Below are 22,313 nucleotides of genomic sequence, written 5' to 3'. Positions count from 1 at the left end.
TACATAACATAAAAATTCAAGCACTTACGATCTTCACTTCAAAAGACAGATGGCAGCAGCGGCAAAAACACGCAACAAGCGCAACGCTGACAACATAAAAACACGTTAGGACCACGGATATACGCACACACAACACGTCCCGACATGTACCGATTCGTTAGAGATCTCGGAAAGGAATGTGTACGAGGTGCATGTCACGTGTTGTGATAATTGATATGTGGATGATGATCAACATTACAAAGCATAGTGAAACCTCGCTATAACGATACTCTGCGAACCTAGAAAAAATATCGTTGTAGAGGGATTTTCGTTATATCAAGGTAGCATTACCATCATGTGCTACCAAATGTATGCTGCTCTTGTCCATCTCTTTCAAGACGGCATTTTTAGAACAACCAGAAAATTCACTCGTTAGTATTTATTCGCCACAAATGGTTGCAACTAATAAGCTAATTAATAATTCTGAATAATAATATACTTGTTTCTGAAATTATTTCTTTCAGTGATTCTGAATTTATTCCGGAATTATTTCTTTTATTACAGATTTCTTTCATTTATTCTAGAAATATTTCTGGAATTATTTTTTTTTCCATCTATTTCAGAAATATTTTTGATTAATTCCGAAATTATTTCCTTCATTTATTTTAGAAAATTATTTCTTTAACTTTGTTCCTAGATTTCTTTCATTTGTTCCTAGATTTCTTTCATTTGTTCCATAATTACTTTTTTCATTTATTCTGAGTTTTCATGAATTCGTTTCGGAATTATTTCTTTCGTTCATTCTATAGAATTGATAGTTTTCATTTTCTTTTTCAACCATTTTTCTGAAAATTATTTGCGGGCCTCGACAAAAAGCTCCGAGGTCTAAATGTGGCCCGCGGTCCATGCGTTGAAAACCCCTGCTATATGTAATTAATTCTAAACAAGATTTGAAAAATTATCTATGTAGAGGGATTTATTATTACATATCTATTAGCCATTGCTAAAGTAAAAGGCTAATAAAGTAGGCAAGATATATCTCGCCAGTGTCGTTAGAGTGTTAACGGTTTCATATGGACAGACTCATCATAAATCAAAAATTTCACACTATAGTCAGTTTGCTATGTTTTCGTACCATAAATGTATGAAACAATTACAACAATTATACGAATCATAATTTTTGAAGGTTATAATGACCTTCAGAAAAGGGACAGAAAATAGCAAAAAAAAACAAAAAAAAACGTCATTCTCTGTATAAAATATATGCGTCAAGAATGCCTGTGTGTTATTGAGAGTGTGCAAATATCAACGTCAGTAGGGGGTGGAGACACATAATATGCCGGAAATGTCAGTAATGAAGAACATTTCCATCTCACCCGTTGAGGTCATTGTAACCCTTTCTGTCAGTTCTGTTTTTCTTTTTTTTATGTCCACTCACTGCGAAATTTCGAACGTTTTCTGCCAGATTTCGCTTTTTTCCAAATATACTCGGATAATACGCAAAAAAATGTATAAAGGGAGAGAGAGGGGGGTTTTGTGAACAGAAGATTACTTCCTGCTGCGTTGTTCTTCGGAATTGTATGACAATGACAATGAACTAAGGGCGGGACACGCCTCTTTATTGTCCATCTAACTCATATTGTTATTAGGTATGTCGTTATTTATTTTTTTATCGTCCTCTTTTTTTTTAAGGTCAAATCATATGACAAAGGCCGGCCGTTTATTCTAAGCGAAATGGTCTGAAGCATCTCTTCATTTATTGCGTGAATGGTTCGGGGACTAACTTTTGATGATACTGATTCGTCTCCTTTTATTCCACGTATTATCGTCATCGTTCACAATTTCTGACATATTTCCTCGAGTATGTTTCGTATGAGTGTTTAGTTCATCGCGATGGGCCAGTCCGCAGCGTAATGGATTGTAACACTGTGCGGGGGTTCGAATCCACACCTTGCAAACTTTTTTCACTTTTTATCGATTAACTCGATCAGGGTATCTCAGGGATTATCAGCAAATTTGCAGAGGACGTGAAGCTAATGAGGGATAATCGAGAATCAAAGCGAAAGGGATTGAGAGAGGCTCCAGACGAACTAGAATATGATTGCAGCATGGGCTAACAGTTGGGACATGATGTTTAGCGTTGACAAGTGAATGGTCACTCATTTTGGTTCGAACAACCCACGTTTCTCTAACGAGTTGAATGGTGTCACTACCCCGGATGCAATTAGGTTCACCGATTATTAAGTTATCATTGATGAGCGGCTTAGGTTTCCTGAACATTATTCAACGGCGTCAAAAAAATTAAATAGAATGCTTGGTTTTTCATTCTTAAAAATAGGTCTCTTCGCGTTCTCCTAAAGTCATCCTTCCGCTTTTCCGAGGCTTAGTTCATCCTGGACTGGAGTGTACCCTAAAGTTGTGCAGACCATACCTACAGAGGGACATAGAATTGGTTGAAGGGGTTGGGAAAAGAGCTAAGCGTGCTTTTCTTAGCACAAGACTTTACATATGATGAGAGACTTGATTTCTTGAATAAGGTTACATTCGAAGAACGCAGGTATCGGGGGGGGGGGGGGAATGTGATTGAAGTGTTCAAAATTTTCAACGGGATGAATAGGACGGACCATGAGTTAATAATGCAGAAGTCAATCAACCGCTTCGACAAGGGGACACCAATATTGTTCAGTAAGGAACAACTCCGGATTATGGTGTCGCAGGGAGTTTTCGTCGAATAGGGTTGTTACTAAATGGAATAGCTTATCTCCGGGGTTGTGAATTCTAACACAATTAACACGTTGGGATAAATAGAGAAGCCATCCATACTTAGACTAAGACATCCATAATTCTTTTTATTGGTGGTTTTATCGGTAGTTTACGGTCCAGGGGCCTCAAAAGTAAAGGGACCTCACGAAAATGAGATCTAGTTAAATTGCTCTAGAATTTATGTGGTAGGGCCTCAGGAAAACCAGTTGACCCAGGGGCCCATCATGCTTTTAAGACGGCCCTGGTTGGAATATTTTTGTTTCTGAATCTTGCCCATAAAAGGTTTTTAATATCCAGCTTAAAAAAGTTTAAGAAATTCGTCATTGGTTTGTTCAATTATTATTATTTTTTACATTGCTCCAGTGATTGGTCCTCTTTAATGTATTTCACTCTCCGTTAGGGACACTGGATAGCGGACAGTAAAATAGAGCAAACTCTATTTCTTTTCCAAACTCTAATTATTGTTCATAAATCGAAAATTTATCATATTCCACTGTGATTATGTATAATGCTAAGCTCGCATCTGTAAATATATGTATAATAACCGGTAAAAGTGATAAATGTAGTGAAATTTAATCAAAATTTCTTCATCGAGACGATTGGTGATTATGCATAACCACCGGTGTATCACTTTTGCACACAGTAACATAATTATAGGTACCAATTGGGACCGAAGCTCAACGTCTTATAAATGTGATAGTCGTATAAACAAGATTCTACTGTAGATCTTATCTCCCCAATGGCGACACTCCCCGTTAGCGACCAAAGTACTCGGTCCCATGGGTGCCCGTTATCCAGAGGTTCTACTATATATTTATCAAAAGCACTCTATTTCTCTTAAACTCCTTCATCTCGAATTTTTTTTTTCAGTCCGGTCAATTTCAAGTTAGAGAGGTTTGACTGTATCAAAATTTTCCCATGCTTTCACAAGAACAAAGCTATCAAAGCTCAATCTTTTTGTGTTTACACATTTTACTTTATTTTCAGAATCTCATACCGTATATAACACTTTTATTTCTGGATAATTTTTCTTGAAAAATGACCGGACAGTCGAAGAAGTTTCCAACGGGATTAAACCGTTGAACAGCCACTTCAAGCGGATTCAGTTTTGAGAATAAGCTGATCGATCTCATGTATAAAACGAACAACACCAAAGCACTTTCGAATCCACGTACACTCTAAATTCGGTTTCTACTTATAATTAATTAATTACTACATAGAACTCGAATAAAACCTTGAGAACTGGATAAATACTTTCTCGCGGACTGCATTTCAACTTACTCCGGTGAATGAGACGAGAAATTAAGTTTAATTTAATTGGGGGAAAGGTGTCATTAATTAGAACGGCTCTAGAGCTTTAATCCTCAGCCTGACTTGCTCTCAAAAACCCCAGTTCGTATTTTCCCCTCTCTCCCTCTCTCTCTCTGTCTACATTTACTTTCGTGTCGTGTGTATATATATATATGCAGTATAGCCAAGTAAGCTCCCTTCTTATAATAAGAGTAGTGTTCAATTCATTCATTAGATGGAAGCGAAAGGACAAAACTCGCATCCAATTCTCTGACTCGGAAGCTGAATTATGTCTCGTTTATTTCTTGTGCTGCGAGCCGAGTCGTGATGATGTTGGTGGTGGTGGTGACGGCGGCTCTGGAATCATTATCCTTTTGTCTAAAAAGTGCTTAGGTAAGGCTAATAGTAGCTGCATCACGAATTCGTAGTCGTCGTTTTATTAAGGTAGTGGAGAGGTTCGTATGTTGAATCCTCGTGGCTGGCAACGTCTCTTCTTCACGGCTGTTGGACGAGGGTTAAAAAGATTTCGTCCGTGTGTCATTTTGTGGGAGTTGAGAAATTGAGGTGGCTTCTTTGTCGTTTTCGGACTTGACCATCTCTACTTCTTCCTCTTCTTTACGCTGAAGCAGAAGACTATGGTTTTCTACGCGAGATTCGACGAAACAATGCAGTCTGATAATGTGTTCGGCGTCGCTTAGTCGCTGGGAAACGTCACTACTGCTATATCATTGTTGTTGTTGTTTATGTGGCGGCGATTATATAGTGCAGTGATTGTTGTTCGAGTGACTAAAGAGAGCAGTTCTTTGTGCTGCTTGCTATTTAGACTGCCTCGTTTGGAGACTAACTATATTCCTTTTTCCTATGTTGGATCTGAATAAAGCGTGATTCTTACTGCTTATTTTGGTTTATAAACTGTCTTTGGTTGTTATTGAGTTCATTTCGTAGAGTATTATATTCGACATGTTTTCAATTCAGTGGAGAAAAATGGTTTGAAGCATTGATAAAATTTATGTGTATTCAGTAACCTTAGTAACCGTTTCCTATATGAACATAATTTCGTGATTAAAGGGATGTACCTCAATCCTTCAATATATAGTGTAGTTCAGTGGTTTCCAATTTTTCGTGATTGAAGTACCACTTGGATATGCGTATGTCATATGTGTTGCCACTTGGATATGCGTATGTCATATGTGTTGTGTAGCATTGTGACCACACAGTGTAGCTCAGTGTTTTCACACTTCCCTGCAGAGTCGTGTTAACAAGCTAAGGGTGCTCCCAAATGTTTCTCGGGGCTTCCGTTTATCTAAGATTTTACATCTGTGCCGGAGGCAAAGGGCACCATGTCTCTAGAGGGAAATTTTACGGGAGAGTCGTTCGAAGATTGTTTTTAGTAATTTTTCATATGAAGCTCGCTTTATTGCGATAGTTGCCAATTTCTTTTGGCTAAAATTAGCAACTTCACTTGAGTTTGACAATTTTTTGGCTGTGATGGACAAATATACTTGCTTTTGGCAATTTTTTTTCGGCTGACAACTTTACTTTTTTTTTTCGACTGTGAACTTAAACTGTGTTTGACAATTTTTTCGGTTGACAACTTTACTTTCCTAGACAACTGTTTAAGGAAATTTTTTTTGAAATAAATATGGTCAACCTAGGATTGATGTATAAATAACATTATTAATCAAAGATAATAGTGCACTGGCAACTTTTGTACCGGAACAACGTTCGTGGGCCGGATGGAGCCCCTTGACTCCGGGCCGGAGGTTACGCAGCACTATCCTACATAGTCTAGCAGATTAATGACGATAGCTTTTAGGGGGAAAAATTATTCCCTTTTTCCAATCTTAGCTTCAAAATATGAAAAAAAAAAAAAAAAACTTTCTACGAAAAAAAATTCATAACATAAAACTAAAGTCCTATAAATTCCAAACGAATTTTTTTCCAATGTCATGATATTGGTACTTGATTCCGTACTTGGCCAAAATGATAGCAATACCCGAACAATAATATTAACCATGATTTTAATAAGCGGCGTCTACTGTATCTCGAAATTACCGAAATACAGGATATCGAGATAGGCGAGTTTTCTCGTCATTACCGCTGTACGGGTTTAAAGAAAAAAACCTGAAACTCCTGACTTTTTTTATTGGACTGAACACAAAATTAAAGGACTAAATGGATTATGCAAAAGCTTTGTTACAGTACTAATTGGTTAATATTTTACAGTATAAAGTCGTATATATGTATATTTATATATTTTTTAACTAAACAAAGGAAACATATATACATGTAAACATACAAAATTATTCGAGTTACATAACACAGAATTCATGTATAATCTAATCGATCAATTGTTAATCGCAGATAAAAGTTTTAGTTGAATTAATCGACTCGATCAATCCGATTAAAGTTCGATTAAAATTCGAGTAAAAGTTTGTAATTGGACTATTTATTTAATGAAACCGATTGAATATCCTAAATTAATTTACCAATACATAGCATTTTCGATAAATTGTCATATTCGAAAACATTTGAAACAATATTGTGATCAAATTTTTCGGCATTGGGAAATGCAAGTCCATTCAACGAAAAATTGTGATAATTTCAAATTGAGTTTGATGAGAGTTTTAGAAAAAATAGATCAAAATTTATTGTCTCCATTATGAACAGTAGTTGTTTGTATTCTTGGAAGTATCAGTTCTCCTCTCCTCAAATCCCTCCGTTTGGGAGGAAATTGAAGGAAAACAAGAGTAACAGTATGATCAAAAGTAGTTTCGAAATCAGTGACTAACCTAAAATAATCGATTTAAAAACCCCACAAGATCCAAATGAAGAATCTTTAACAAATTATGTTCAGCATACGAGTATTAAATTTCTTCAAGTGACAACATTAATTTTTCTAGTCTATTCCTATACTTGTTTATATCTAGTGAATAGGTGCATGAAATGAATAAATAACATTTTTATAGCATCGATTGCTACTAAAAATATTCGATTAAAATTCAATTAATCGATTAAAAAAATTTCGATTCCCAGCCTTATACATTCACATGTATTTTTTAGTTGATAAACGGAAAAGGTTATATTTTTGTAGTTTTGAGAATTAATTATTTTAATTGCGTTTTGTTTTATGACTATTATTGTTGTAGTATGTATTCTAGAACAGCGTTTATTGAGAGTATAAATATATCTATAATAATTCACAGCATCGCATTCCATTTTAATATTCACCCGACATTTTCAATAGATTTCACCTCACGAAAGAAAGTCATACGTGCGTAAAAAAAAAAATTCTATAAACGCTTTATCACGTTATACAATTTAGGTAATTGCGATAGGACAAAATATAAATTACGAAGAGCACTCGGATATAAACTTTCTTCTGCATGTATTGAGAATTCGGACGCAAATTAATTTCATCTCTCTTTTTTTTCTTTCTCTCATATAAATAAAATATGGACTAATGAAAGATAATTTTTTCTCTCCATCTCCAAAAAAAAACACGGACTTGCATACAAACGAGCAACGGGATAGATATTGGCTTCACTAGATGGAAAATTCAATTCTTTATGGAATTTCTTTCGTTTCGAGTGTGTTCTGTGTATGTGTGTGGTGTCGAGTGATAACGAAATTTCATCCTTATATATTTCAGAAAAAAAAAAAAAATTAACCGATTTTTTTTTCACTTCTGGTATTATATTTAGTAAGTTGAAAGAATATTGCTTAGCCTTCTTCCATCTTAAGCAATTATGTATGCGCCTGGTTTATCTTTGGACCCTTTTCAGAGAGAGAGAGAGAGAGAGTAGCAAACTAAATTTAATTTCGGAATGAAATTTTGTTTCCGTGAGGCAATTGTGTTCTTACAAGATGAGGTAAAGCTATGTGTATGTATATTTTTTTTTTCTATTTTTTTACCTTTTCTTTGGCCAAAAACCTTGGGAAAGTTGTTTCCTATTTCTCTCACTGAAATGAGAGAGTTATTTTTACCAGCGTTTTGCTCTCAATGTTTTCGTATGCAATGTCCGTATCTTTTCTGGGTGGATTCTTAAGAGAAGAGAGAATTTTTGTCCGTGCGACTTTTTCTGTCATTTTGACGTACAATTTTCTTTTTATATAAAAAAAAACAACAAACGAGAATATATTTTTTATATATGTATTTCTTTGTTCGTTTCATAAAAGAATGTCTACTCTGCGTTCTTTTCGACGTGCGTCAGAAGAGTGTGTGTGTGTATATATTCGAGGATTTCAAACATTTTTGTTTTAGTTTTGAAAGGGGACGGGGGGCGCACGTATTGTTTCATTTCATTTCTCATTTGCTCGTGTTGCGTGCTTGTTTGATATAAAAGAATTCTTGTCAAGGAATTTCTACCAAAGAAACAACCAAACGCTGTAACAAACTTCGTGATTTTATTGTTCTTATTTTTGCCTCCTCTAGAAACCTCACGTCTCAAAGAAAAAATATTGTCTCTGATGAGTAAGTTGGATAAATACAAAAGTGCAAGAGTACAGTAAAACCTCCTCTTAACGAACAATTCGGGGTAACCACCATGTACGATAACTACGGTGTAGCCAAAGTAAACATTTCGAAAGTCATTGTTGAGGGTTATAAGCCATTCTTTCCCAATAGTTTTTAGCCCATTTGGATTATTTGCCCAGTTTTAACCAAGTTTTAAAGTAGCCTATCGTTCAAGTTGACCCCAATTTTGTTCATATTCCAATATACACCACAATATCCGAACGCACACACACACACACACACACACACACACACACACACACACACACACACACACACAGGGAGAGATAGAAAATATGACAATTGTATATACTTTTGCGAATTTGTGCTTGAATTTATGAATTTTTCAATGGAAAATATACGTTTGCCAATGTGACAACAAAGATTAAAAATTTCCTAATTTGCAAAATTCTTTGATGTATATGACAGTGTTTCTCAATGAGAATGTCGTGGTTCCTAGGACATCGTCAATTTTTGCTAAAGCGTCGCGTCGCGGCGAAAGTTTGACATTTGCCACGTTTGCATGTTTTTTTTTTTTTTTTGGTGTGATAATTATGAGTATAACCATTCACAATTAGCCATACCTAACCATAACAATTATGGTTAGCTGTGGCAACCCTATCGATCAAAGAAATCTGAATATCGATATCTTAGTGATGCATGTAGACATCGAATAGGTACGGGGATCGACACATAGGGCCCGGCGAAAGTCCGAATTTCGGATATTGGCCGCTTGAAGTGGCCAAATTCTGCTGGCTGCTTCAGTAACATATACATTTATGCATAAAGCACATTGCAATTTATGTATAACGTACTGATCCGTATATATGAAATAGGAGCGATTATTGGTATTAAAATGGTATTTTTGATGGTACGGTGAGGGTAGGAAGTGAGCATTTATAGAACTCCGGACTATCCGGCTATTCATTTATCCGCCCCGGTCTTCCGCCACATTAGGCCGGATATTCTATATATATATATACTGTATTTAAGTATATTTCTACAATCAAACATCAGGAAAAAAAAATGCAAAGAAAGTTTTTACAAAATTTTAGCTCCCTAAAACCCGCTACGAAAATTAGTTTCGAATTAAATCCACTTCAAATAAAATTGACTGGGACGTCATTGACAATCTAAAAAGTTCCATTCCAATTCTTTTGTGTAATGTCAGAAAATTGTAGGTTTAGAAATTAATTCAGAAAGCGACAATTAAAAGGGAGAGAGAGAGAGAGACGTTCTCTTATTTTTGCCCCCGCCTCTCTCGTAAAAGAATTAGCACGGAACTGATTTTACAGAAATGGATTTTGCGTTTCAAAAGTATTTTCCGATATTCATTGTAATTATTATCGGAGGGGAAACATTTTTTTTTTGTTCATTATCTCAGAATAAAATTATCACGTGAAGAGTGTCGCTGCCTAAAAATTTTGCTATTTTACTTCTTTTTTTTTTTTCTTTGTTCCTCCATAAGCCGGTAAACTCGTTACGAACGCGAATTCGAACATCTCGACAGCTGTCAGAAACATACTGTGTGAAGTCTGTGTGTGTGTTATTAAAACTGCGCGCCAATGAATTTCTCTCGGTTTAAGAGAACCGTGAATTTTTGATGAAAATCGAACCTAATTAATCTTTTGCTAACATTGGAATTTGGCAAGTTCGCGAAACATCCGCATATAAACACGCACTGCAAACTTATATGATCCCCCCCCCACCCCCCTACTTTTTTTGACTCGTACGCGAACGTAATTAGAATTTTAATTAATAATATAACCCAGCCATTCACTAGGAAAATTTTTTTATATAAGTTCAGTTTAGGATTTTTACGCCGATTAATCTCGCGTTTGGCGTCCATGTCTCTTTCACTTTGCACATCGCAAACATATGTATGCAGGGTGTCCTGTAAACGCTATAATGCGGCCTTTATCTCATCAGCCGCTCGTCGTGCAGGTATGGTTTCAACTTAGAAACTGCTCAAAATGCGTTTAAAAATCACAGCGTGCCAGCTTTGAGGAAATATAACTTGTAACAGAAATTACAAAGAAGGAGGGGCGTGGAGATTGCCGTCAGTTCCCAAGTCCGAACCGGGGAAAAAAATGTGGATGAAAAGATATTTTTTCGTAACGAGCTTCAGGTGATCACCGACAGACGGCGCCTTCATTTCCAACCCAACCAGTTAACGGCAGTAAATTGCAGTATGACCGTATTTGGTGCGTGGTGAAGTAGTAGTGGCATGCAGCAAAATAAAATAATCTACATATTTATACGGTTCCTTTATCTTCAAACTTCCAATTACAAAGTTGTTGCCCTGTCTTTACTGAGGTTAGCCAAGAAAATTCACGTTTCCAAGTGCAATATTCGCTGAGATATTCTAATTCAAAAATCGGGGGAAATTTGGGAGATAACAACATAAATGGGAGAACGAAGCGTTTTCAGTGAGTTTCTGCTGTTTTTCCCCCAACTTTTCCTACCATTTTTGAATTCCAATATATCAGCGAATATCGCACTTGGAAACATGGGTTGTTCTCTATTGGCCTCAGAAGATACAGGGCAACAGCTAATTGAAAGTTAGAGGTCAAAGGGAGCGTATAAAAATTTAGATGATTTATTTTGCTACACACTGTATTTCCATTCTCAAAAATGGTACAAGGTCATTTTTGAACGCCTTTTGGGTATTTTAAAAATTGGAATAATATTTGCACGACGAACGTTCATTAGATAACCCTCCCCCCCCCCTCGCATTAGCACTTACAAGACAAATTGTATAGTGGGTACAGTAGCTCCACCGTTAAGGTTGCCGCCATGTCCCATGTTGGAACCGGGGTAAGAATATAGATAATAAGATATTTTCCCTATCATGCTCGATGAGAGATGGCGCCTTCATTTCCAACCTAACTCGTTTATGTGTGGTGATGTAGTAAAAGAGTTTTTCGTGTAAAATACGTTGGTTTTTAAGTCGCGCCTGTTTATCAGACACAATTTTTTTAAAGGGATAAGTGTCACACGTAAATACAATCGATTCCCGTTTTAACAAATACCGTTATAGCGAAGAAATCCCGTCGTAACGAAAACTTTTCTAATCCCAGATAAGTTTACAAAGGAACAATATTAAAAATCTGGAATTCCTTTATAACGAAATTTCGTTATTACGAAGTGATTTCTCCGGTCTCTTGGAGTTCGATATAATGGGATTCGACTTGTACTTTGAATTCCAGAACACAACCTGATTGGAGAAAAAAAAAAACACCACAGATATTAGAAATTCATTCATCAAATGAAGTTAATGAATTGATTCGATGAGTATCATGAATAAAAAAACTACGACTCATTATTTTCCATACGCGTGATTTCTCTAAACCGAAACCATGTGATAATCCCATGAGACAATCGAATCGTTACACAAAAAACGCATTCTTTCTTTTTCCCCCACTAATCGTTAAACTTTCAACCATGGGAACAGAATTTAAAAGAAAGAAAGAAAAAGAAAACATATATAAACAAACACTAAATCTAGATAATGACTGCGATGAGAGCAGGAAACAAAAAATAAACAAATAAATAAATAAACTAACCCAAAAACAACAACAACAACAACAACATTTCGTTTTTATCGATGATGTTGCTGCTAAAAAGAGATTTTTCTTCGTTATTTTCTTTCAACTTCGTTTTTTTTCTTGTCTCTATCGATTTTTTTTCTGTCGTCATCGATGTTTTTTGTTGGGCTTCCAAAAGAAAAGTCTTGATTCACGTTTTTTTTTTCTTTCCCGCTGTTCACTAAAAACGTGATTTCTTTCATCTCTCTGAAAAAAAAAGAGATGTTTTCCCCTTTTTAGAATGTGTCCCGTTTCCGTAAAATTTATGATGTTAATCAATCAAATATTTCTAGTATAGGGAGGGATAGAGCTCCTTCGTGTTATAAGAGTTCAGTAAACACGGTTATATGGACACCAAACTTATCGCTAGGTCCCGGTTTCGAACCCCCACCACTAGTACTAAACCAGACATGCACCTCGTCCATATTCCTCTGCGAAACCTCTAACGAATTGGTACATGTTGGAATGTGCGTGTACGTGTAGTGAAACCTGGCGTGAAGTCTGTTTCTGTGTAAATGCTTGTTAAGTGTAGTGCTGCCATCTGCCACCAGTTTTTATGACTATAAGTGAAGTGTAAGGATTGAATGATTTATCGAATTTCGAACCCCCACCGGGGTTTGAGTAATAGAATAATGAGTCGTAGTTTTTTTTTTTTTTTTTTTTCATATGATACTCATCGAATCAACTCATTAACTTCATTTGATGAATGAATTCCTAACATATATATTTTTTCCTTTTCTGAATAAGGTTGTGCTCTGAAATTCCGAATGAAGTCGAATCCCTTGCGAACCCCACCGCCACAGCGGTGATCGGATAAAGTTGGTTTTCTGTGGTTCTCAATTCCGAGGCGCGAATGCTAGCCCATCTCCCCTTTAAAAAGTCTCGCCACAGAGAGCAACAGACCCACAATCGGTACGATTGTAATTCGAAACATTACACTTCACTTCTGAAACATAGATGTCGCACACTGAAAAAAAAAACTTGATTACACTCCGGCACAACTCACTAGATAGTAAATTGCCCATAGATGGCGATAGACCTGAGTTGTGCTCGGTTTGAAAGATAGAAAGAAACAACCGGGGTCTCTTTTTGGTACTAGAGTATTTTAAGGTGGCCACGGGAGAAAAGAAAGAAAGAATGTCCTGACACAGGTCGTCAAGAGGGTCACTGAGTGCTCAGAAAAAAAAATTAGATGGGAAGAAATGAAGCGTTTAAGTGATACTTAGTGGGGGAATGTCACTACTTTCAGAGCCCATACCTGGAACATACATCAGAACCCATGAGCCTGTCCGGGAGTGTCATGGAAGCCTACATGATTAAATCTGGCACAATCATCTTCGAGAGCAAGCATACAAATAAGTTGTTACTTTCAGCTATGTAGAGGTCCTAGAACTACACTTTCTCAGAAGCCCAATGATGTTGAAATGGGCGCTGCAGGGCCCTTCCAAGAAAAAAGAAGCTGACTGAACTCTAGCTCACGGTAGGAGTGAATCCATTGTGATATGTATGAAGACGTGATTTATTGTGTAGTCTCTTTTTTAAAAATCTTCCCATATTATTCGGCCTTTGGAAGGGTTAATCCCCCGGATCGCCCGCGCCCAGGAATAGACCTTATCTACAAAATTTATTTTCATTATAAATTTAGTTTTTACCAAATTCAATTTAGTAAAGAGAGTATAGATGAGTAGAGGAGCACGAAAACAAAAAGAAAATATGGTCCAAACGGGGGCTCATTGACAAAAAATAGGAGTGTCTATTACCGACATTCCATGTCATTCAGAGAGACCAATCGAACGACTTTCACAGCCCTTTGAGTTTAATTTCGATAACCTATGTAAAAAGAATGCAATTTTATGACTTTATATCTTCTTCTAATATTACTTTCGTTCAGAAACTGCCGGTGCTCCCCCCCCCCCATAAAAATACAGCGCAGCCGTTGTTTGAACAGTCGCTGAATAAAGCCCGGGAATATACTTGTGCGCGGCTTGTAAGATTCTAGTCTTCCGTTCGTATGGATGCCAATCCTTTGTCTGCTCTTGCAAACAAACAAATATATATATATATATATGTATACTGGGAGTATGCAGTATCAGTTTTTGAATTCAATTCCACCATAAAGGAAATCGAATTCGTAGGAGCAAAGCTTTTGCGGTTTTTACTATTTTATTCTTCCCCCCTTCCCCACGATTCCTTTTTATGTATCGATTCTAGAAGCTTTATTTCCATGTGAGGTGTACGGAATGTGTGTTTCTTTTTAGACTCTTTTTATTCTCCCAGAAATTCTCTTCGATTCTCGCCGAAGAATAAGGCAGGAAAATATATATATATATATATATATATATAAGAATAAGTACACCTTTAAGAGAAACAGCTTTAGACTCGGTCACGAAAAACCAAAAAGAAAAAACACGCTGATATCTTCCATTGGTTTCCGTAAATACATACATTTTAAGAGGTTGGTTGGAAAAATAAAAGTACGTGGCAATGAAGACGTTGGTTATGTATGAAGGATTGAAGGAAGGTTTGGAGAAAAAAACATAATACAACATATACTCCGTATTTTTATTTTTTCCTGTTGTGACAAAAACAACAAAGTGTTTGGATCGATTTGCGGCTGTAAAAATTGGCTCCCTTAGAGTGAGGAAGATAGTAAAATGAAAAGATGGATAGCTTCATCGAATGCAGCCGCTCCATTGTCCACGTTTTGTCAGAAATAGGTTGAACATACGCTGAACGGAAGGTTCCGTCTATCATCTTGTGTGTGTGTGTGTGGTCCTTGGTTTTTTTTAAATAATAATAACATTATATATATACGAGGACATGTATTTTTCCTTCCGTTTGACGACGAGCACAATACCGTTGTCATCCGCGTATTGTGAAAATTCTTATTACGCCTTTTCATGCGTGTTTTTGTGTGCGGATATTTTTATTTATCCGCGGAAAATCGAGGTACAGTAGGCGCCGCTTATAAGAACCAACGGATAATGTCGTCATTTGGGTATTGGTATCACTCTCGCTAAATACGGAATGGACCATTATCGTAAGGGGCCATTCAAGTATTGCGTCAGCAGATTTTTAACCATTTTTGAGCCCTCCTCACCGTCAGCAAAACACTGACCCCCCTTGTCAGTGAAATGTCGTCAGCAGCTTAGAATATTTCATATCTTCAAAAAAAGTGGTTGATGACGTAAGCAACCTTCAAACCCCCTTCCCCCTTGTCATGAAACGTCAGAAAATCCGAACCCCCCCTCGATGCATGCTGACATAATACTTGAATGACCCTTAACATGGGAAAAAAATTCGCAGTTATCGGAATTCAGTTGATAATTTTTTTGGTCGATTTTTTTTATTTTTTTACATTTTGCGTATTTTGAAGCTAAGGTTGAACCAGACTCATTTTCCCGTATATGTTATCGTTAAGTTATCAATCAATCTGCAAGACTATGTTGGAGGTCAGAAAGGATCGCTTATTGACAAACGTTTCCGTATTCAGGATCACATTGTCCTAATCGAGACGTAATATGCGCTATGATACATATGCGCCTAGCGCTTCTTTTCCAATTCCTCTCCTATAGTGAAGGCATATGTAATGTGAAAAAAAAGTCCCTTTCTTCAGTTCACTGTCAGTTTCTTTCAACTGACCTTATTCACGGTTCTTCGGCTGGAAGACTTTCAATGAGGAATCTACGGAACGTACCGTATATTATGAAAATTATGGTAATTCGTAATACACATTACACTGTTCCCTTATAACTCCTGAATTGTGAGAAGAGGAAATTATATATTTCACAAAAGGGGCCAAATATCCTGTTTTAGAACAATTGAAAAAAAAATGCATAATTTAACATTTTGAAACCTGTTATGTTAGAAAGAAAACTTTTCCTTACGTCACGGGAAATATGGCCATGGAGCTTAAAAGATTTTTCGGATATAGTTATCAATTGGTTATTCTTACCAGAATCCCAAATCACAATGCGATAATATTAAACGGCAAAAAAACGAAGAGTTTGGATCGATTCACGGCTTTTTACAAAAATTGGCTTCCTCAGATTTTGTTAGAAAAGATGGTAAAATGAGAAGATGGATAGCTCTTCACCGAATGCAGCAGCTCCATTTTCCACGTTTTGTCAGAAATATTTTGAGCATACACCGAACGGTTGGGTCCGTCCATCATCTTGTGTGTCGGGGGAGGTACCTGGTTTTTCTTAGTAATAATAATATATACAAGATCATGTCTTTTTCCTTCCGGTTGACTACGAGCCCAATATTCTTTGCCATCCCCGCATTGTGAAATTTTTATTACACCTTTTCACGCGTGTTTTTGTGTGGATATGTTTATTTATCCGCAGAAAATCGAGTTATATATCCTTTTCGTAGACGTAACAGATAATTTATACATTTATGTATCCTCCCGATGTTACAAAACACGTCATCTTTTCGATGATAACGAAACATTCGTGACTTACAATAGCGGCCATTACAGCTGAAAAAGATATCGTAATGATACCCTTTCAGTGTACCAAGATTTCAAACGCGGAAATTACTTCTTTCTTATGAGGAGTCTGTCAATGAATATGTATAATACGAGTAACGATTTTTTTTTTTTTTGGCATCCATGTTGGCTCTCGAATGTGCTGTTTTAGGAGCCTATCAAATATCCTGTGCATGAGGACAGTGTATAGTTTTCTACAAATTTGGTCGCTTTTGTCTGTATCGTGTAGTTTGGTTATTCACTTTCACACACGAAATGAAGGAAATAATATTTCTTCCTCCCCATGTTAAAAGTCTAAATGTGTGACAATAAAATAAGAAAAAACACCAAAAATATATTTTTGTCGGTGCTTTGACCCCCCGATTGTTTTGTTTATTAATATATTTTGCATGTCTTTCTCTCTCTCTCTCTCACGATTCATTTCAATGGGACGGAACTATAATTTAGGTTTATATGGTACGTGTATCATAGAAATGAGTATTCAATATTGGTGCACGTTTGGTTATATATGATGCGATTGTGGCTGAGAACATCAGTGGGCTTCGTGAACTCCAAGTAATGACCCTTCAAGAACCATGCATTCATTTCTTTTTTGGAATTTTCAAAATGGCTTCGCATTTTCGGAACGTAAAAAAATGCGTTGAAAACATGGATGTCAGGAAATCTTTATTTTTTTTTTTCATTTTTTGTTTAAATTTAATTTTTTTTGTGAAGTATCATTTCACTTTGTTCAAATTTTATCAGCCAAGATGATGCAGGGTTTATTCATCTTCACATGAAATTTTTCCAGAATTCCATTGCTAAATTTTATGTAATATAAATCACACTTTTCCCCTGAAAAGTTCAAGTTTGCGTGCTGCCCTATGATGAAAGCTCCTAAAATTCATATTCACCATATTTCAGACTCAAAATTTGCACAATCCTTCAAATCACGGCTCAAGTCTCTGAGGTCAAAAGAAACAAAATGCAACTCTACAGTGAAAGAAAGCAGCCCACACATTTGTGGCAACAGAATCTGAAAGGGATTAATGTATAAATTGTAATTCAACGATTATCACTCAAAATACAAAAAATTCGAAACACCAAACAGTCATTTTAAGGATAATAGACCCCCCCCCCCAGTGGGAAATGGTGTGATATAGCGCAGATCACTCACTATAATAAAGTTCTCTCTCTTCTTCCGATAATTCTTCATAAAATACACTTCATACTTTCCAGACGGGTCTCTGTTAAAACCTTTTCAGCAAGAAAATTCCAAATTTTACTTACGATATATCGACAAACACTGATGTTACGGAACTCATTTTACGTAATTTCACAAAAAAATGTCATTGGTAAGATTTTTCTCATTCCTCTCAACAAGGAGAAAAAAAATTGCATACCGTATTATTAATTAATATTTTTGTCTTCCAAAATGGAACGAAGCGTACTAATATCCCATTCAACCATATGAAAAATTCAGTTAGTAAATTTCAATTAACGTAATTAGCCTCTGTTTAATCATATTTCGAAATGAAATAAGCATAATTGCCTCGGAATCAAATAACATAATGCTTCATCGGCATATGCAGCGCACTGTGCAATTATGTGATATAATTATCTATACTTATATTTAATTCTATTAAATAATCCCTTTGAGCGTAATTTAGAAGTCGTTAATTGGGTGAATGCGAGCACTCGTATCAAATACATAAAGAATATAATTTTTTATTCAAAGCAATTCGAGTGAATCTCATTTTTTAAAGAAAATTCAGGGTGGGAATAAAGTCCGTAGAAATTTTAAAAACCGGGAAATTAACTGAAATAAAAAATGGTTTGCTAGGTGACGGGATTTTTCTTTTTACAGGAAAGAAACCTGAAAAACAGCTGATAGGTGACGCTGACATACACAAGTCAAAGAAAAAATACGCAAATAACGAACAGAATTGCTCCAAATCGTTTATTACAGCAGTAAGCGTTCCACAGGGGATAACACATTGCAGGCGAGTCCCAAATCCAACAACGGCAGAGTGCAGCAGGTCCACATACACGGTTTACAATGGTGAACGTGTTGTGTATTAGAGCGCAAGTTCTTATAACCTTCTCATTTACATATTTCCACCGAAGTCACTCGTACTAGCGCCATCTATCGGCTGTTTTTGAGTTTTTTTTTCTGTCAAAAAAATTCCCGTGAACTAACCCCGCAAAACCGTTTTTTATTTCGATTATACTTTTCCGGTTTTTATTCATTTTTAAAAGTTTCTACGGACTTTTTCCCATCCTGTATTACATGCGTAGGAATACGCAGGATGTTCTGTAAGTCTCAACGCTGCCTTTATATCATCAAATTCGTCGTAGAGGTATGGTTCCAGTTTAAAAACTGCTCAAAATGTGTTGAAAAATCACCCTTTACCCGTTTTGTGAGTAGAAAATACATTGAACACAAAAAAAAAAATCTAAATTATGATATGGACGCCCTGTCCTCTAATTTCCGGTTGAAAAGTTGTTTCCCTGTCGCTTCTGGGTACAACAAAGAAAGTTCCACGTTTCTGAGTGAAAGATTCACGGCTTCTGAAATATAGATGGCAGCACTGAAATTCAGACACAACTCTAGATGCGAACTCACACTGTTAGGTGCACACACTTAACTTCCGGCGCAACTCTCTAGGTAGTAAATTAGGTAGTGCCGATAGACCTGAGTTGTGCTCGGTTTGAAGGAAAAGAGGCTGTAAACCAGGGATCTTCAACCTTTTTTTAATCGCGAGCACTGCCTGTGCACATCATCAAAAAGAGCAGCACCCTTATGGCAAGTTCGACATACCGTTACATGAAATGAAGATGATTTAAATCCTTCAATGCAATTTGAATGAGGCGTTTACTTGGGACGTTGATCAAGTGCCCGCGAGCACGAAATCGGACACGAGCATCGAGCACTCTAGGTGCTTCATGGACAGCCATGGTGCCCGCGAGCAACAAACGGGTGCAGATGGTTGAAGATGCCTGCTTTTAACTAATGGGCAGATCGTCGTGAGACAGCTTAGTTTCACCCTACTATTTGGTAATTCGTTTGCCTTGCGTGTAGAGGGTAGTTCTCCAGTTTGGCATTCCCATTATGCAGCGCCAATTCCTGATGGCTGAAGTCTATAGGTCTGTATCTTTGGCAAAAACCCCACGACGGACATGAAGTGGGGTGGCACCCCACCCCGATTCCGCTGGCCCTCGATTCGGGATTCATTTTCGTTTCGTCCTGCCAGATCTGTACCGAGCAGGATGGTGGCGTCTGGTTTGCGAACTTTTCATTTATATCCTTGGGCCGGATCAGGGGTGCACATCGATGAGATTAAATTGATGGACACAATGCTTCTTTCCCTCATTTATGCTGTTCTTTTCCAACTTATCTTAGATTTCGAATTCAAATATCACAGCGAATATTGAGCTTAACGTGATCCAAGTGCTTTTTTTGCCTGAGAAGATATAGGGCAACAACTTTCCGATTGGGTATTTTAGCTAGCGGTTTATGGACGGGTATCAATATTATAAAATTGAGATTTTTTTTTCAATTTGCGACACACTGTATTTTCACTCTCAAAACTGATACAGGGTGATTTTTCAACACATTTTGAGCAGTTTTTAAACTGCAACCATACGAGCGGTTGATGCTATAAAGGTCGAATTAGAACTTGAAGGAATCCCGGTACAGCAATTAAGTCATCTCATATTCATTATAGCTTGTTGATTTGATGGGGGCATATCGATTCCTGAATATTTCCTGCTGTAAATATGAATGCATAACAGTATTTATTTTTCTTCTTGCAGATGGTGACCAGGACCAAAAAAGTGTTTGTAGGGGGTCTGTCAGCCCCAACGACTCTAGAGGATGTCAAAAACTATTTCCAGCAATTCGGTAGGGTAAGTACATGTCCATGAGTCTCTTTGGTTCCTATTCTATCCAGATTTCCAAGATGATGTGTTTGATTGGTACCTGGTATATAATGCAAAAGTATTCCATAGCTTTTTTTATTTTCTGTTTGATGATGAAAATAACATTAGGCTGGGATTGCACTATAAAAGTTTTATAAAAGTTCATTTTTTTTGAATAAAACTCGAAAAATACGACCATAAGGTGATCGATTGCATTTGCTGTAATGTTACCAATGCTCTTATCGGTTGCATTTTTCAACTTTTATAAAAGTGGTTTATCAAACTTTTATAGTGTGATCCCCGCCTTACATTAGTTACTGAGTGTTATTCAAATATCGGCACTTGATGCAAAAAACTGCGATGAAAAATAGTATTGAAACATCAATTTTTAGCTTTTTTTCAAAATATTACTTGCAATACCGAATACTATTCTAAATTATCATGGGAAAACACTAAATACATTACTGTTGCCCACAGTTTCTCGAAATTTTTGCCTTGTGAAAAAAGCATTTCCCTATTAATGTAGGGTTACCAGATTCGGAAACTGAGAAAGGAGGACATTCGTGCGTGCAGTTTTGGTAACGCCACTTTCCCCTATTTTTACAATAGATGCCGATACCACAGTCACAAAAAATCCTTAGGAACTCTATTTTACTTACCAATATTTTTTGTATTTCTGATTGGAAAAAAGAGGCAACACTCCTCTCCCTCAAGGGCATCTTAACGGCATCAGAGGGCTCCCGGGTGAAGTGGTTTATCTGAGTCCCCCAAACTTTTCAGATATATCTGAAATTGCAGAAATATCTAGGGTTGCTAGGTTCGAAAACTAAGAAAGGAGAACGCTTTCGCATGCACCCTTGGTAACGTCACTTTTCTCAATTTTCACAACAGATGGCACCACTACACTAGCCGGCCACCACAATTGATTTTGCCAATTAAACCAGAACCACTAAAAAAACAAATATAGAAGGAAAAAAAACAAATGCTGATTCGTGATCCGTATCTCTTCACTCTTTATTAAATGCCCCCACCGTCCGGTCAATTTTATTGCATTGTGGCCTTTGCCTGGAGCACGACGAGGTTTTCTTTGGCCAAGAACTTTGTCTTTTGTTATATTCATTGGCTTTCGGAAAAGCTTTAATAGCCATGTTGGTGGAGTTGGGGGGGGGGCTGTTTCAAAGGGCTAATTTCAAGGGTGATAGGTCAAAGCGTGTAAACGTGTGGGGGGAAGCACACAAAAACACTCATGTCGATGAAGGGATATAAATGTGTCAGAACGAAAAAACAAAATTCCTCATGGAAAAAAAAGGGAATAATCCCGGAAACCTGAAAAGAAGGACGCAAAGACCAATTCTCTGAAACCTAGGAAGACGCTTGCAATGATATCAAAAAGTAGAACGCGACCTCTTAAAAGAGGACGTCTGGTAACCATACATGATATAGGGAATCCCTAGAACATTACTACGCGTTTTCCCCACCGATATCCATTACTAAAGTAATTATATTTTTCCCGGAACCCCTAGCAATTTCTTTCGGTACCAAAGTGTTGGAAGATATTGCTTTTATACTGTATGTACCCGATGTTTATTAATTAGATTGCCTATATAATATAATTAATTGCCTAAAGACATTCATGTCCACGTATTGCAATATTGTAAACGGGTTCCACGAGAATGTTTTTCTTTCAGCACGAAATATTTCTTGAGGAATAAAAAGGTTTCTTACTATGCGAAAACGGGAAATCTAACAAAAAAAGATATTAGAAGTCTACTGCAAACTCCCTCAT

The 22,313-nt window shown here is 36.7% G+C and overlaps 1 protein-coding gene across 12 annotated transcripts in view; it reads left to right on the top strand.

Annotated features, from left to right (window-relative positions):
* Positions 1-22,313, top strand: part of Rbp6 (RNA-binding protein 6) — a 481,799-nt gene that overhangs the window by 230,591 nt on the left and 228,895 nt on the right. For all 12 annotated transcript variants that reach the window (XM_089250878.1, XM_089250879.1, XM_089250884.1 and 9 more), the window contains exon 6: positions 20,423-20,515. In XM_089250878.1, coding sequence (XP_089107004.1) covers positions 20,423-20,515 — 93 coding nt within the window. The remainder of the gene's footprint in view (positions 1-20,422; positions 20,516-22,313) is intronic.

Source organism: Pholcus phalangioides, unplaced genomic scaffold, assembly GCF_987345545.1.
Source record: "Pholcus phalangioides strain wild (caught in Gottingen) unplaced genomic scaffold, Ppha-v1.0 ptg000024l_1, whole genome shotgun sequence".
NCBI lineage: Eukaryota > Metazoa > Arthropoda > Arachnida > Araneae > Pholcidae > Pholcus > Pholcus phalangioides.
The sequence above is the reverse complement of the archived record's forward strand: the minus strand, read 5'-3'. Positions and strand labels throughout refer to the sequence as shown.